This window comes from Syngnathus leptorhynchus, chromosome 7 (genome assembly GCF_054491065.1).
Source record: "Syngnathus leptorhynchus isolate UIUO chromosome 7, UIUO_Slep, whole genome shotgun sequence".
In the NCBI taxonomy this organism is placed as follows: Eukaryota; Metazoa; Chordata; class Actinopteri; order Syngnathiformes; family Syngnathidae; genus Syngnathus; species Syngnathus leptorhynchus.
The window spans coordinates 4,863,701-4,881,937 of NC_141201.1; the positions used below are offsets into that span (position 1 = coordinate 4,863,701).

At 43.9% G+C, this 18,237-nt stretch overlaps 1 protein-coding gene across 2 annotated transcripts in view; it reads left to right on the plus strand.

Annotated features, from left to right (window-relative positions):
• Nucleotides 1–18,237, plus strand: part of rsrc1 (arginine/serine-rich coiled-coil 1) — a 68,924-nt gene that overhangs the window by 23,815 nt on the left and 26,872 nt on the right. For both annotated transcript variants that reach the window (XM_085916780.1, XM_085916779.1), the window contains exons 5-6: nt 3,484–3,520; nt 11,295–11,346. In XM_085916780.1, the coding sequence (XP_085772906.1) occupies nt 3,484–3,520; nt 11,295–11,346 (89 nt within the window). The remainder of the gene's footprint in view (nt 1–3,483; nt 3,521–11,294; nt 11,347–18,237) is intronic.

Here is an 18,237-nt window from a genome sequence, read left to right on the forward strand (position 1 = left end):
TGTGTTTGTGTGTACCATCCTTTCTATTTGCGACATAAACCCCGAGAGCTTGCTACGATAGCGCCCACAGAAGAATGCCATTTCAATTTCAAATGACAGCCACGTTTAAAAAGGAACTGCGGCGATAGCAATCAAGCCTGAGGGGCACACCGGGCTTTTTGTATCGCGTCCCTCGACTACTTCATATCAAGCGTTCGCCTTGTGCTGCTAAAAGGCACATGTCACTGATGGGGGGGGGGTGTTTATTACAGCGTGCTTTCTTTTATTCAAATGTGCATGCGTCTGCGTGTGTGTCAATCGACTTTCCAATAAATACGCCTGTCGTTATATCAGCAGTCAAACGACATATGAATTCTCAATGACACGCTTGACAAGTCGCCTGATTGTGGCAAATGGGGTGGCTGACACACACGAACGGTGTCTCCTTCAGTCATATAACGTCCTCGGTTATTTCGTTCTAACTTCATTTCTTAGCTCGCCACTTCTTTATTCAAAATGCACCCCGTTTGGAATTCCAGACCACTTCCACATGGCAGTGACAGTGACACTGATATCCATGACATCATTTGGGAAAGATGCCGGCTCCCCCGCGCTCTCAAAAGACGCTTTACAACCTCAAAATCAAAAGATTAGAGTGTTCTGTGTTTTAGACCACATGTTTTTTTTAAATGAACAAAGAGACGGCGATAACTCAAACGATTCATAAATCGTTTGCTTGTCAGCACCAATCGACTCTCTCACACAGGCAGCATTTCTGCACAAGGAGAAAATTCAAGTTTAGGACTTTTAAGTTTAGTGTGAATCAAGGCTAAAAAAAAAAAATACAAAAAAATCTATGAATGGGTTAGCGAGGGAAACCGAAGGCAGTAGCAGGAAAGTACCGACAGTGTGATGGATGGAAGCCACCGTGTTAAATTGGTCCGTATTGACCTTGACATTGCTTAGTTTGTTTGACCAACTTCACTTCATCGACCACAGTAATTAACATTAGCACTCTTAGTCTGTCACTTCCTGTTTGTTAAAAAAAAATTGCTTTGCTTTAATTTTAGCATTACGTGTTCCCCTGATGTTCAGCTTTGTTTGTGATTACATCACAAGAGTCAGAATCTGTTTTGAGTGAATCGGCTCATTGGAGTCATTTTGTCTTAATTTCTTTCAGGCATGGGGTTAGTCATAAGTAGACATGACTTTATCCCATTTGCAGTTACGTTCGTTTTGCTAGTGAGACAATAATTGTTGACAAATAAAATACAAAAACATATTCAATTTTTTTTCATTTAAAATTATACTGTTTTGTCAATGAAATGATTATTACTTCAAAGAGTTCAAACTAATGTCATTAAATGGCACACGTTACTAATGAAGTTTCCAAAATAGATTCCAAATGTACATATAGCTACTTCTTGAATGTTTCAAGGTTCATGATGTAACATCTTCTTATCGCCATTTAGCCCATACCACCCCTCCGCCCGCCTAATTCCCATCGTGTATTCTCTTCTATTTCTGCTCCGACGGCGAGTCCCGCTGCGTAATGGTTATAAGCGAGCGAGGCCGCCACGTCTCCCAAGGCCTTGTGCTACACCGACCATTCCGATCTGGCCTGCCTCCGCTACAAATTGGATGAACAGCCACTGACACATTTTCAATATTATTACATTAAACCAAGTGGATTTTGATTGATAACCTAATATGGGCCTAATGCAAAACATCAATCACGGCAAGTATATTAATTATTTAATATTGTGGCCTAATTCAAAAATCAATGCCGCCGCTGCGTGGAAGGCACCAAGGAGGAACGGGGAGGGGTGAGGACAGAGAGAGGATGAGGAGAAACAGAGTTTGCTCCCTCAAGACTTGAAGATGATGTTTTGAACACGGGAGAAGCGTGTTGACTGCCTAGCTAGCCCCCACCGTGAAGTTTAAAAAGAAAGCTTGATTAAACGCCACGATGTTTTTAATCGTGAAACGATATGTTGCGAAAAGAAGGAGAAGAAAGTGGAAGGGATGCAGGAGGAGGAGAAGGAGGAGGGATTGGAGCGTGTCCGTGTCTCCCCTGTGTTCGATTGTTTCCCGCTAATTGCGCTTCATTAGCGGATTACACACACTGTCACCACGGTAACAAATGTCTCGCTGTCTGCCCGCCGCGCGCCCCGCCATGTATAATAAATGTGGCGGGGTGTTTGTCACAATGTAATGTAATTACAGCCCCCCGATGAAGTTGGCCTTAAGTGCTCGACTTTGTGCTGCCGACACGACGGAATAAGCAACAAACGGCTTTTTTTTTCGCGGTTACCTTTTGACCCTTCACTTTCATTGCTGCTTTAGATTTTCTTCATTTCCCTCAAGGGAAGTTATCTATCCATCGATCTGTCTATCTTGAACAAATAAACACATAGTCGTCCCTCGGGGGGGGTGGGGGTATAATTGTAATTGCCGCTCACACACAAACACTCTTGATCTCTTTTGACCAATGTTGCTAATCAAAACAGCAGCACATACTGTGTGAAAGTTGATCTTGCGGTTCGTGAAGCAATTCCTCGTCTTGCGTCCTGTACGCTTGTTTGTATTGTAGTTGCAATGACATCAGTTTGTCAGCCCTTTTGAAGTCTGTTGCTCACCAAAACAGCAGCACCTACAGATGTAAATACTCTCAGATGAAATCCAATGACCTGCAGCGTGTTGTGAACTACGTTTCCGAGTATTCTTGAAGATATTATGTTATACGAGACATCTTTCTGGGGTAAAGAACATTGCAGTGCGCCAGCTAGTTCTCTCCATTTCTTCCTCATCGTCCTTTTTTTTTTTTAATCAATCTTGCTATCATCATATTATTCCATCAGACTTTATTTGAAATTAATGATGCCAGAATGACCTCGTTTATGGAGTCCGGTGTGATGGATAGATGGATGGATTTTGGGGAGGGAAGGGGAAATGGGAGGGGGGGGGGGGGGTATCAGACAGCGTGTAATTTTAGAGATGGTATAGATTTACACTGTGATGCTGCCGGCTGCATTAGCAACTGAAGCCTGTCGATAAGCCTTCCTCTCTCTTCGTGCACGTGCACACACACACAAACGTACCCGCACAGTTGTCAGTAATGGGGACCAGAGTTGGTCGGGGGTGCTGGGATCGGAGGCTGTTTGTATTCTCTTGATCTTTTGATTTCCACTGCTGCAAATTTGAAATATGCCAAAATTGCATCTATTATTTACTGCCAATTTGCCTTTCCCTTCCCCAACCTCCCACACGCACACATTTCCTAACTTGCCATTCCACGGCATACACTGTTTATCAGACATCATTTTTAATGTAATTAATAATCACAACAACAACAAAAAAAAGAAATAATACAGTGCAGTACTTGCCTGCATCCAGCAGAGGCGCTGTTGATTGTATCTCAAGCGGCTTGTCATCCAAAGGAGAGGCGGCATTTTATGCGAGTGAACTTTACTTACAGTTTGTCAATGTGCTTTTGTCTTGCAGGGATGCCGTGAGCATGAAACTTGGATTGGAACATCTGGTAAGTTCTATTTGATAACACACACCATTGCCATGTCTTCACAAAGTGTCTTCCTGCGCACACACTCCAGCTTCACACAGCAATAAACGCGAGAGCCCGCTCAAAACGATCTCACGGGACGAAAACCTTAAAATTTAATGTCCATTTCTCGGCTTTCTTTCTACCTCGCTTTAATACGAGGTCACGGTGCCATGCAACAAAGCGAAAAGGTTCCCGCTCCTCTTTTTGGGTGGCTTTCCTTTTGGCCCCTTATTCCACAGGATGAATTATAGACGGGGGTCAGCGAGGGTCCTGGTTCTCGGCGGATGTCGCACGCCCCGGCCCCCTGCATACTAAAACCACACTACGCAAATGACCCTGAAATTGCTACAATGATATTCCATCTTAACAGTTTTCCTCCGAGCGGCTTTTATTAACTGCAACGCAACGCGGCTAACGATGAATTGTCGACATTGTTGACATATCTGTTTTTAAAACCCAAACAAAATGATACCGAGCTTAATACGCGTCCTCCGACAGAGATTCCGAGCGGACGCGAGTGTATCGCATTAAGCTCAGACCTGAATGCATAAAGTTTCCAATTCCTTCATAAATCTCAACCCCTATAAGCAAGATACAGAGAGTAGATCTGAACAAGTGGATGGGAATGTATGTTAGCTATCCAATAATGCAGTGCTCCATAAAAAGCTCATGTGAATAATTCAAGAGAAAAAGGGGTCACATGCATTAACATTATTAATCACTTTGTATATAGCAATAGGAAGTGAGCCTTCAGCACACAAGATGCACTCAGACTAAATGAGTACAGTATCTTGAAGCTACTTAAAAAAAAAAAGAAAACTGAATATGGAGTTACCGAGGAGTAGTTTCAAGTATTACCGAGACCATTATTGTTGTAATTTGTTTTGATTTACATGATGAGGACAATGAAAACAAAAAACTTCCAAAATACAAATGTTGTAACCAAAACTATCAAATAAAAATAATCTGTTGTGCGTTTCTTATACCACTTGCAACAGTTCAAAACAAATGAGACAATTAGAATGGATTACAGTCAATGGAGGAAATATGGCAGTGTTTAGTTCATGGTGTCCATGATTGTTATTTTCTTTTTAAAGGTAGAGATCTTAACTTTGGAGTCTGTCTAATCGGATAAGAAAGATAACATGAAAGAGCAGCAGCATCATTGCTTCCTCGGAGGCGTTGGCTTTTATACACCCGAATATATTTTTAACATTACATTGCATTTTAACTTTTACACACACTGTGATGAAAGCACACATCCGTTTCTTTATCGCCGTATATTTCAGTGCAAAAAAAAAAAAAAAACGTCTCGAGGAATTCAACCCCCGCGACCGCGGCGGGCGCGTTTGAATTTATGGGTGTGTTTATGCTTATAGGGAGATTGCACCCCGGCATTTCGGTCGCCCGGGGAGCTCGGCGCTCTTGATTACGACTCGGGGGCCGGGAACAGTAAATAACGGAGCATGTTAACCCCCCCCCCCTGAGGAAGACTTGTAGAAGTGTTCAAAATGTTGTTCCCCCTCAACCCCTCGCATAAACATCCCAGCAGATTTCCAAACAGGCATTTATGGCTCTCTGCTGATGTACTGCTCTCCAGATGAGCGCGTCAACTCAACTAAGGCTGAGACATATTATTCTTTTAGATGCCTGTCTTGAAACTGTTGGAATAAAACCATCACTCTCTTTTATTTATCAATCTGTATTGTTTGAGCTTTCTTCTTAATAGCAGCCTTTTTTTTTTTTTTTTTAGGACGGCTTTCCAAAATGTTCAGGGATTTGAACGCCATCCAAAATGTTTAAATAGTTCAGCATGTCTTGGTTTTGATCTTTTTTTTTTTTCATCCTCTTCCTCTTTCAGTCTTCAGATAGTAGTTTTCTTAATGATTGTGAGGAGTGAGTTGTTGAAGCCAAGGTTTTATTAACATTTCAGAATTCCCGCCTCAGAAGCTTAAAGAGACAATTATACCGTGTAATAAAATAAAAGTATGACACCCAAGACACATAATGGAGAGTAAAGACCTTAGTTGGGCAAGTTTCTCTTGTTCATCATTGTGATTTTAGTAAGATGCTATTTTACCGTTAGCATTGGTTTTGCCCAAATTAATTTGTGTGTGCAAAATATTCATTGAAATCGTATTTTTGCATGGATTTTCCCAAATGGCAGATGTCATTCCGGACAAAACCCCCTGACAATGAAATCAATTCCGTATTATTTATATTCCGTATTTGCTGTGCATTGGCACTCTATGAATACAATTTTATTCCTGAGAAAATAGTCGCCGCCGTTAGGTAATTTGCATGTGAAGACATTTGTTGTGTCGTGCGTTTTGTTGTCGTATCTCGGCAGACGGCGCGAACGTGAGAGAACAAAGAGTAAAAACGAGTGAAAATAATTGCTCCCAGTGCATCGCGTTTAGCTACGCCGCTTTTGTACACAAGCGGCGAGGCAAGAGAACTCGAGTATGACTCCCAATGATGCTTTGCTCTGCTCAGAAGAAGAAGGAAAGTCGTCGCTAAAGAGGCAGCCCCGGCAGCCGCTAATCAGTCCGTGCCGTTTAGGGAATGAAGCAGAAGAAAAAAAGCGGCTTTATCGATAACGTTACCACTCGGCCTTCGCAAATTCGCTTTTGCCGATCTGCCAAGGCTTTCCGCCGGGCACGCTGCCAGCGGACGCACGCAAGAGGAAATGGACGTTGTTCTTGGTAGGAAGAAAGTATTCTGAGACAAGAGCACAAACCGCCTCCAAGGTTAAAAACATTTTACACCTACAAAAGAAATGCTTTCAAAAAACTCCGACAGGCGAGCTGAACAAAATGCGATAGAATCTTTTGCAAGGAAAACAAATTATACCTGACACATTTTATCTAGTCTTGCAACTATTACAAAGTCATTTTCGATTTACAGAGTGACTGTTTTCCTGTTACCGTAATAACATTGGTCAACAAATGCTAACTTAATTTCTCGCACCCGATTGACTTGAGCCGTGCTTGCCGGCGTCCCTCAGTGAGTTGAAGAGTTTAGTGAGACTGGTAACCCGGTTGTCCTGATGACGGACGGCGGCGGGCAGCCGCAAGAGGCGCCGACCCCTCGAGGGAATCCAACCTGGCTACGCACTTAGTGTGACCCGTAGTTCAAAAAGTTTGGGAGAATCCATTTTTTGGGGGGGTTGGTTTCCTTCCCTGTAAATGTCTTCCCAAAGGCAAAGGCCGTTCTAGAAGGATAACAGAGATGAAGAAGGGACTGGCTGTTGCTAATCGGTAAACAGATTTCCATGATTATTACGCTAATGATTTCATGATATTTGATGTGGCATGGGGGGGGGGGGGGGGGGGCGAGCATGAGGTGGTGGCTGGGTTTTCTCATCCGTACGCTGCGGCTAAATGATGGCATAATTTGAGTGCCCCCCCCCCTCTCTCACTCCCCCCACCAGACCCGCATGTAATTGCATGTCATTCCAGCATACAAACGGGGAGGCGTCACAGCACGACACACAAACACGACTTGGTTCTGTACGCAACCACGATCCGCCTTCATCATCGTTAGCGTCCTCCACCCCTCGCCCCTTCCCAACAGAAAAAAAAACAAAAAAACTCCCTAAACAAAAGAACGATTGCATTAATTTCCAAATGATGACATTACATTAGGCGCGGCGGTGTCATATATCAAAAAGTGTTGCGAACTACTCCCTTTTACTGTATGTGCTTCATCTTAATGCTATCGCTAGATGTCAAGGGCATGGAGGAAATTAAATCGGAAAGTGCAGATAGACCAAAGAAGATATTATCTCTGGATGATTGCAGTTTTGATAGGTATTCCCGTGAATTTCATTTTCTCCGGATGGAGAGGAGATGAGTTAGCCCGCAGATTTGCTCATTTTTCTTCTACATGATTTATGTGAGTTGAGTGTAACGCCCCCCCCAACCCCCCCACACGCCCCTCCCGCTTTTGTCAAGAGCATCTACATGCATGTGCACACACACTCCTTTGAGTTGAGCACTTTACAGGCAAATATATTCGTACCCGTCACGTAGCGGTGGGTTCGTAAACCGCATTTTGTTGCCGTTGCGTGTCAACATGTGTGTTGGTGTGTGTGCGGGAGGGCGATCAGAGGATGGAACTATCTGTGGGGGGTCACGGGCGGGAGGGCGTCATTACTCAGACTTGTTTACATTCTAAATACGTAATGAAATCTTGTTGGTAATAATGACGGGAATAAAAGTTTGGGAAATTGTAAAAGTGGTGAAGTTTGAGAAATGAGGCCCGGCCCGTGAAATAGCATTTGGTGGCAGGAAACGACATTATTATGCACCGCTCCTGCCTGCCTGAGACATGAAGATGAACTGCCGGCGGGCCATAAAATGCTGTTAGCCCAAGCCTGAAGTATGGCACATTGTAAAAGAGCCCCGATGCCATATTGACAATATATATAAAAGTATAGCCATACACAACATTATTTTTCATATACGATGAACTCGCCTCCCCCTCCCCCTTCCCCTCCAACACTGATAGGCAGAACCTATAAAATATCTAAATAAGCATATTGCCATGGAACCCATATCTGCCCTGATCTTATAGACCTTGATATTAAAAACGGAAATATTACATTTTCTTGGAGCTCTGTTTTCTGCTGTCCTCTTTTAGCTACGGCGTATATCTGTTAGTCGAAGCGGAGGAAGACTGGGCTATATAATGAGATGACTATTGAGTAGCAACTCCACTATAAAGACATATAATATACGTGCGGGCCATTATTTTCTGTCAATAAGCAGTCACAATATAGAATTGATGGTAACGGCGGCGGACCTTTAAGATTGATGTCACATATTTACGCGATGAGCATATCGTCATACCAACATTGCGTTGGTATTGACCCACTTGACTTTCAAAACAGAATTCCTCATAATTGGAAAATGGGCTATTGTTGGTTGAACTAGTCTCTATTGTTGTATTTTAGTCATCAACTCAGCAGACAGGGAACACAAAATTGTGAGGAAGCCTCGATGTTCTTCTCTAAGAAGATGCCGCGCCAGTTTTGTTAATACCAGCATTGCCACTCAGGCTCCGTTTCAATTATTCATGCATGACTCAGGGTCCGAGCTCTCGCCCCGGCACGAGGGAGGAGGAAGTCCGGCCGACTCGCGTTGGCCGACCTCACCGCAGTGTTGACGGACTTACTTTGTTGAGCCTAAGTGCCCCGCGTCTGTCCCATTAGTCGAAAATAAACACGAGCCATTAGCCAAATAAATAAGCCTCGCTCGGCCGGGTAAAAACAATGCTACGCCGTGCATAACGAAACGTCATCTATTTATAATGGAGAGCTGCTCCGAGAGGCTATTATTGTTATTATTAGGCCCGAGGCTGACCAGACAAAGCAAAGCATGCCGGGTCGGCGGATGGACAAAAGCGCCAAAGAGCGGAGAAGCAGAAATGGATTCAGTAAGCTTTCTTCCTAAAGCATTTGTGAGGACCTCTGCCGAGCCCAATCGTCTCTTTTTTTTTTTTTAATTGATTTGCTCTTATCTATCACATTTGCACATGTCAATTTACACACACTTAGGAAATCCCCGATGAGCTAATGAAAAATTGTCAGGAGTCTAAACAATACAATACACCAGAATTTAATTAGTTAGTGAGATGTGCGAGGTAAATTTATTTGATGGTCAAAGTTAGGACTAAGGATGGGCGAATACCGATACCAGGTTTCGGTACCGATACCAGCCTTATTACATAGTATCGGTACTCACGACAACAGGCGATACCAATATCGGCTGCCCTCTTGTGGTCATTTTACAATCAGGAACTAGAAACAAGAATACAAAATTGCCATTCATTTCATGTATTTTAAGGGATTGTAAGTTCTTTAATATATAAATATAAAATTACCTGTAATATATTTTTACGTATTGTACATTCAGTACAATGCAATTCCCAATTGTTGCCCAACTCATCGTCCGCAATATTTCTTTCTCAGCTTCTACTTCTCACATGTGCTCTATTTCAACCTCCACACAACACTTCTGGTGTTTGTTTTCTAATTGAGGAGGCCTCTCTTTCTCTCTCGCTCAGACATCTGCCTCTGGGGAGCACAATTAACGCCTCTTTATTGTTTACTAATGAATTACGCACAGAGGAGGAGGGCACGCACGCGTGAATTACAGAGAAACAATGTGTCAGAGTGCAACATGCTAATACCACATGTATCTTGGCGTCATTTTATTCTCGTAGTTATTGGACATCTGAGTACCTTTTACTCTACTTGTTATGGTAATTTGATAGCCTTGCTAAGTGTTGAAATGTTTCCTTGTCTTATTTTTGCTTCTTGAGGCCAAAAAAAAAAAAAAGTCGATGGGAATTGATAGATTAAACTGGGCCATCGTGTGTGTGTGTGTGTTTGAAGAATTCAATCCTTCCTTTTCCCAGGCATAATAGCAATTGGTAATTTCAGCTGTCGAGCGGCGCCCGTCAACGCCGAGTGTGATGCGCAATGTCACCTGCTACAGGGGACACACACACACACTCACACACACCGCATTAAGTGTGCCTTAATGTGCGCTGCGTGTCGGATCCTGCAGCCTGACATGGCTGCATTAAAGCGGGTCATTATATTTCCCCGCCGCCGGAAAGTGACGTTTTTACAAAGTGACAAGTTTACAGTTTGATAAATCTGATTTTTTTTTTTTTTGCCTTCCCTGTGGGTGCCGGGAGGGAAAGTAGTGGGAAGAAGAGCTTGGTTGTCTATGTAGGAGGAGAAGGTGGGAGGAAGAGATCAGATGGGGGGGGGGGCCTGTCAGCAACACCCCGGCCCCGCCGTCTAAATGATGCTCCCAGGCAGCGGTTTCAGATCCCATCCCCATTAGCATTTAATTTCTCTCTAATCCTACACACAGTTTCCGCCGCCGCTTGGTAACGAGGGCCGCTGTGCCATCGCACCAAAAAGAGCAATCCTCTGCCTTTTTTTTTTTTTTTTTTTTTTTTTTAAATGGCTCCACTCACAATCCTTCCCATCATTCTTCCTTGACAATTAAGATCCTCAAATCTAATAGCGGCGATATTGGTATTACGGCGAGGTTGAAGGCAGGGCGGCGGGGACTGCGTCTCCCAACACGACTGTCAAAGCACAAACGCCCCCCCCCTCCCCTCCCCTCACTCACTCGAACCCGCTAACATACGGGGGAGCCAATAGGAAGTGCGCAGCGGCTGTGATCTTTTTTCAAATGTGCTCTGTGCCCTCTCATCCCACTCTCCCAAGACTTGTTAAAATACCTTTTTGTTTTCTCTCTCTCGAAATTTCTCTTCATCTCCTCCTTATTGATCCTCCCTTGTGTGTCCAGGATGCGCCTGTATTTTATTTTTTTTTCCCCCTCCACAAGTATGATTTTTATTTTCTCCACTCTAACAGGCGCCAATGGCAACAGGGCAGAAGTTGTCCCCCGGTACTCGGCGAGGACAGTTTAAGGGAGCGTTGGCGCTAATGGTCGCGGTTAAAGACGGTCTTGGGTAAAATCTAGCGGCGCCAAGGGGGAGCCAGCAGCTTTCCAAGTAGATTACATAGATAAAAGTTGTGTGGGCTTGGGGCTTGTCTGGGCTGTCATGAACGGGCCTTTGTGACACGTCTCTGTGCTCTTGCTGGATTATTGGTAAGGATGGTGATGTGCAGAGAGCAGGCGTTGGATTTTTTTTTTTTTTTGCGCACTTCTCTATAGTGTAAGATTTTTCAATCACTCATGTCTTTTTTTTTTCTCTCCTACAGACACCAGCAGAGCAGGCGAAGGTTCGAATGCAGATGGTCCTCCAGGCTGCAGGTAAGAAATATGATTGTTGATAGTTTTGAGCATTCCTGGGCCAATATTTACAGCGGCTTGATTTCAAACACACCTCGCAGAATAGAATTCACACACGCCGCCGTGTATATTCCGCCCTGGGCTCCAATTTGCGAGCCACGTGCGACAGGCTGGGATAGACTGCGTGGAAAGATGTCTTCTTATTTACGGTCATGTACCCACACGCGGAGTAGCACTGCTTTAATTTCACGTCGGGAAATGTATGAAAGACGTAGGCGTCCGTACATCGTGTACTGTACGAATCAAATGTACTTTTGTACGCACATAGCGAAGACGCGAGCTTATGGCTAACTGGAGGTTGCTGAGCAACAGCTGTCTTTGTCTGGCAACTTTTTGGGGGGGCTTTTGACTGTCTGACAAATCCAGCATATATATATTTTTTTTTATTTGATGCTATCCAATTGTGGAACGTTGTGGTGCGCTAGGAAGTCCAAGTCTGAGGCCGTTCTTTTCGAGCTAGCTTCCTTTCTTTTCATGCTAGCTTTTGTGCTATTGATTATTCCATTGATTATTCGAGTAATTGGATTTTAAAAAATTGGATTCTTACATTAAAAGTGAATGTGAGGTTCAAACTCTGTGACATGTAAGTCAGGAATTGATCAAGTTGGAGGTTCATCGATTAATCGACAACTAATCGACGATCACGTTTTTTTTATCATTATTTTGATAATTCAATAATGTTCTTCATATGGATCCATCGGACCTTCCGTAAAAACCCAACTGGTCGATTAAAGCTTGTTCGATAACTTTATTCTTACCTCCCTGTCTTTGTTCCGGTCTCGGGCAGACATGGAAACGGGGAGGGATGGAGGGCGAGCAGGAGGCAGCAGATGTTGGGAGGTTGTGTGAATGTTAATGTCCTGACGTAGCCGTGGAGCTTAAGCCGCCTCCTCCTTCCCCTCCATTCCTCTGTGAGCGCCCGCCAGGCTTTCTCTCCCGGGGTCTCCTGACATCCTTGAAGCCCGCGGCTCTCCTCTTCCCTCCTCCCGTCCCCCGCCCGCCTTTTGTCCGTCTATGGACTCTCTCTAGTCAGTAGAGAGCAGATCATCCCGTGGCTAAAGCGGATAAGGCCTTTGTGTCGGGGGGCTCTGCGGCCCTGTAATGAGCCCCCTCGGCTGGCCCGCTGGCCTGCTTAGCGCCCGCTGGGGGCTTTAAGTGTGTGTGAGTGTGGGTCCATGTGTGTTACTAGAGTGAGGGTCTATGTGGATTATGAGGAGGAGGGCATCACTGGCTCCCAATGAAAGAGCTGGATGGATATGTTTATGGGTCACTTCCTGCTTGGCCTACATATCAAATACACGTATGTGCATAGAAACTAATACCCAATACCGTGTCCATCTATCGATCCACGTATCTAGCGATTTAGCTATCTTGCTATGTCTAGCTCCATCCATCTCTCCATCCATCATCCATCCAAAAAAAACGCCCACCCAAACTAAAAACATCCATCCATCCATCCATCCATCCATCCATCCATCCATCCATCCATCCATCCATCCATCCATCCATCCATCCATCCACCCATCCATCTATCATCCATCATCCCTCCATCTATCATTCATCCATCAATCCATCCATCCATCCATCCATCCATCCATCCATCCATCCATCCATCCATCCATCCATCCATCCATCCATCCATCCATCCAGCCATCCATCCATCCATCCAGCCATCCGTCCAGCCATCCATCATTATTTTTGCTTATTATTAACCTTCTCAGTTTGCTCTGAATAACTGAATTTGTTCTGAACACCATCAACAAAGCCAAGTTTTCTTATCTAATGCTAATGTGCTCACCCTGCAAAGTGCACCGATACACACACTTGGCAAATGCACACGTTATTGTAGCGTTTTCTTTTCAGCCTCTCGCTCCGTTCTCGCCTCTTTTGAGAGCGCTGTCCGTTTCCACTCAAATGAGCGCGGGCGCTGTACGAGGGGAGGCCGCCGAGGCAGAGGGCCTCTCCTTATCCGCGCGTCAATAGGGGAGTGTTTGCAGAACACCCACCGCGGGCCCCGGAGGCCAAGGGGTCATGAAAACCTGCGTCCTCTCCCCATTTGAACCTTTGACAGCAGCAAAAACAAACAGTCCTTAAGCTCTCATCAGAGGCTTGAACTTGGCAGGGGCTCAGTGGTCTGAATTAACTTCCACGCTGGTTTGTCTACTCTTGACACCTGTCTGAAGTCGTTAAGGAGCGAGTGCAATTTGGACCACTTGTTTTTATGGGCCTTTAATAACACTAAGAACTTCTTTTGACTCGAAATGGCTTCGTGTCTCTGAATCGGTTGCCAAATGTAATTACGCTGTGCTCAAGTGGAATGTTGGCATCGAGTGCTTTCCCATAACGTCACGACCGAACATAGCGGTCATACGTTTACACGGCTGTAGCTTGAGTTGTTCACATTAAGCTTGTCCACGTTTGTCTTTTGGTGGTAAGTCTCTTGATTTTATCTTTGGACTTTGACTACACAGATGAATCTAAATCATTCATTCAAATTGATTTATATTTGTTCGTATTTTATCGGTGGAGAATCACAATTGAGTGACAGCCATATAAATGCAAAGGCCGATCAGCAGCCAAGCGTTTTAGCATCATCGTGCAATAGGACTAATTCATTCACAGCAAATAGCGCTCAGTCCCAGCAGGGGTTCCTGAGCTCTGCACTTGTGTGCTTTACTCTACGGTCAGCGCAGTCCCTCCCTCCCTCCCTCCCTCCCTCCCTCCCTCCCTCCCTCCCTCGCTCGCTCGCAGCAGCTCAGCCCACCCCCTTAGGCCCTGACAGATGTATGGTGAGCAGACCACATACATGGAGGGGTGTCACCTTACCCCCTCTGGAACTCAAGGGCTAATGCGCCACATTTAGGAGGCTGCCGTCTTTTGTTCTGCCAGAGTAAGACCTAATAAGGATGCTGAGAGTACCTCCTTTTTTTTTTTTTTTTTTTTTAATGTATCCTTTTGTTTCCATTTTATTTCTCAAGACTCTTTGTACACTCTTTTTGTACCTTCTCTCTTTCTTTCCAGCGTAATTATCACTTGGCTCTTATACTCGATCATCTCTGGAATGCTACAGAGTATTTGTTTGGATAATAACAGTCATCAGACATTTTGCGCTTCTTAATTCGTCCGGTCCCAGCACCATTTGCTCGTGTCACTCATGAATAATTGAACCACTAGCCGATGTTGACCTTCAACAACACACTCAATACATCTGGATGACCTGTTGTACTTTATGTAACGGCACATTGATTGCTAGTTTGCACTAACGCCTTTTGGGATGTTTTGTTGGAAAATTGTAACGTCTTTATTGATTACAGTTCGGGCCAATTTTGTTATGTCAGCTGAATTTTTTGGGACTTCAGACAGCAACAGAAATCCCCTGGATGCTATTAGTGCGCGTATCCGTGTCCTCTTGTCCTTTGAGAGGATAATAGCACAGGAGGGTGTCCTGTAATTTAGACTCTGTAACCATTGATCAGATGGATTTATGTGCCATTACCTCATTGTTCCAGTCAACAGTCTTAATTATGGCTCACACAGAGATAGAGAGAGGCCTCCAGTTTCATAAGCCCTCAAATACCTGAATAAGCTTTTACCAGTTGACTCTGGTGGAAGAAGCGTCTGACCTGAAGATGAGAAGAGCTGGATGGGAGAACAATTGACTCCTCACTCCAATAAGGAATATGCCTTCCAGTCCAAAAGCGAGACTATTAATGACAGGGTGGACTGGCCTGGCTGGATCAAAGGTTTATGTCCAATTGATTTTTTTGGGGGGGGGTTTGTTTTATGGCTATAATAAAGCAACATCCTTTTGCAACAGGGTGATGACACCTTGCACCTTTTTGTGCTTTCGCCTCAGGCCGTAGCATGTATTAATGGCGCACTTAAATGTCGGGGAAAAAAATCTTATGCAAGAAGTCCTTCAAAAATGCTGAGATGTTAAAATGGATTAAATAATTTTTTTGTTGAAATTAAATATTGTATCAAAAAGAGTTAGTAGTAGTATGCAAACTTTTTAAACCTTAAACATCGCAATGCAAAATATTAATTGCATATGTCTCATTTTAAAAAATGCTTAAAATATTTGGTGCGCCACACTTTTAAAAACACTTTAAAAAATTATCTTGTAAATTTGGTGCACCACAGAAAATTGTTTTTAACAACCGTACCAAATCGGAATGATTGAGGGAAAACCCCCCACAATTACTGTATATAAAAGGAAGCTTAAAAAGAATCAAGCTGTTCTCTCTGCTCTCAAACGATGTGTGTATATCCGCTGAATGCACATCTTTTTCATGCCTACACATTACTACATGTTTGAGCTGCAAATATATAGTCGCAGTGGCCGGATTATATAACACTGGGTTGTTGCGGGGCTTTTTATGCGTCGAAACAATGAGGCACTCTAAAACAGTAACGCCCTGTCCACGTGCCGACTACATTGCAAGTATATCGAGCAAGTATCTTTTCCTCATAGAGTAATACGTGTAGCTCCCTGTTGTATCACAAACCCGTCAAATTTGTATCCGAGTCTCCTTGGCTAGTGCCGTAGACGCGGCGTACTAAAGGGAGCATGTCAGCCATTGAGTGTCGACCGCTGCGCTGCGCGTCTTTGTTTTTCTTATGTGGGCAGATTTCAAACAGCATCTGGTGAGCTCTTAAAACGCATCACTCCGAGCGAGTTCCAATGCAAACTGAGTTATCCCCCCCCCCCCATCCTTGTCAGTGTTTAGAGACACATGGTGGCATCTCTTCTTCCTCCTCCTTCTCCCCCGCCTGTCTCTCAACATGTAGACATTTCCATAACAGAAAAGAAAACGATTTATTTATTTATTTATTTGAATTTACGGCTTTCCATAATTTTGCAACATATGGTATAAACGATTCTGATGCAAATGCACACGCTAATTATTTGCAGACGAGCCTAAAACGAGCGTCGGCACTGAAGTGGAATGAAAGCAAATTTGCAACCGCCTTAAATTTTGCTAAGCGTTTATTTACTGTTAAGTAAACTTTGCTAAGTAATTTAATTAGCATGGATTGCTGGCGTGCGCTCAGGGAGAGAGATGCCGGCTGCACGCCGCGAGAGATGAGAAGGGACGGAGTTTATCATGTTAACAACATATGGCAAGGCGAATTTATTTATTCAGCACTATATCGTGGCGCGGGCTAGCCGGAGTGCGATTGAAAGATCACCACGTTAAAAACTACCGATACATCTTGACAAGAACTCGTACACATGTACATCTTTCTACCAGCTGTCTTTTTACATTGGCGCATCTGTCCATTATGTGAGACTTGGTTCTAGCCACATAAGGACGTTTGGACCCCCGATTATCAAAAAATTATTGCCCGAGTCAAGTTCAGTTGTGTTTAACTTTTTAGTGCAGTACAGAACGGGTTGTTATTAAACTTTGATTTTGGTGTGATTATTATAATAATAGCACAAGTTGGTCACGGAGCCCAACCTGTCTGCAAATAGCGAATATCTTTTATTATATATTTTATATATTTAATTGACGTCCATTGAAATGCATTATGTATTTTTTTTTTCCTCAAATAATGCTGATTATCATGCAATATGTGATTTCCACAAATAAGGAGGGGAAAAAAACTCAACAAACATTTTTGAAAAATATATAGAATTTTTTTAATCTCCAAATATGTAAAACTGCAGGTACATGAAGGTCGACTATGCCAAAATATTGAAATATTTCCCAGTATTAGTTGATTCATTGTAATTACTGCCCACCATGACTATTTTGTCACATGTAGAATTTTGCGCTTAACCCGATATGTTTATCACGTTGCCGTAACTCCTTCCCGTTTTTCCACAAATATCACACCCCACATCCGAATCGATATCGCGGAATACAAATCGACGTATTAGATTTGACGTAGCTCGCGCAATCACGCAGAGTTTTGAAATCTCATCTGCGTCTCTCTCACACAGTTAGTCCGTTTTCTGTTTACAGCCAGCGACGCAGCCAAACAGGAAGACGGACGGGCTCACATGCAATTGAAGTAATAAAACCGCCTTTGTTTTTGGGTTTGTATTGGCCCATTCATCATCACTTTGTTTAATGGCGGGGCTGTAATTGTGCCATCCCCGACCACGGCTAATGGCTGCGTTCGCCCGTGTTTGCTTTGTTGATGGAAATGAATGAAATTAGGATAAACAAGCGCAGAGTCGCGCGTAATCAAGCTCTGATTAATGCGCCGGCGATTTCAGCGCCGTCGCTCATTCCACAACACCTGATATCTCTCTCATAAACAAATTGTGTTTGTCCAAATGGAGAAATGAAATGACGCATTTGATGAGTTTATGATTGACCCGCGCCGTTTTTGCGCCTCATTACCGCGTGTCTGTCAGGGGCCGAGAGGTTTGTGACTAATGCGCCGTCACTTCCCGCGTGAGGATTTATCGCCGCCGCTGATTAATGGCAGCCAAACAGCATTTTAATAATTTTATGATTGTGGCTTCTGGCGACCACGGAGCGAGATCAAGGGAGGAAGATGGAGAAATTGGGGGGGAGTTAGAGGGTCCAACGACAGAAAGAGTTCCTCCCAGATGAAATGTTTTACGCCGCAGCGAGATGAGCAGACGGAGGCATGATTATGCACCACGTGAACATCCCCGTGAATCTTGAGAAGTGTTTTATTTACACACGCTTAATGAATTTGCCCCCTCGTTATTTCATTGACTTTCTACGCCGCCATGCATCAAATTGGCAACAAATCTGCGTGAAACTTTTGCGGCAGGGGGGCGGGGCTATGTGCGGGGCGAGGTAAAGCTGATGTTGAACAAGGGATGATGCGGGTCATTAGTTATTGACTTGATGGTGAAGGAAAGAA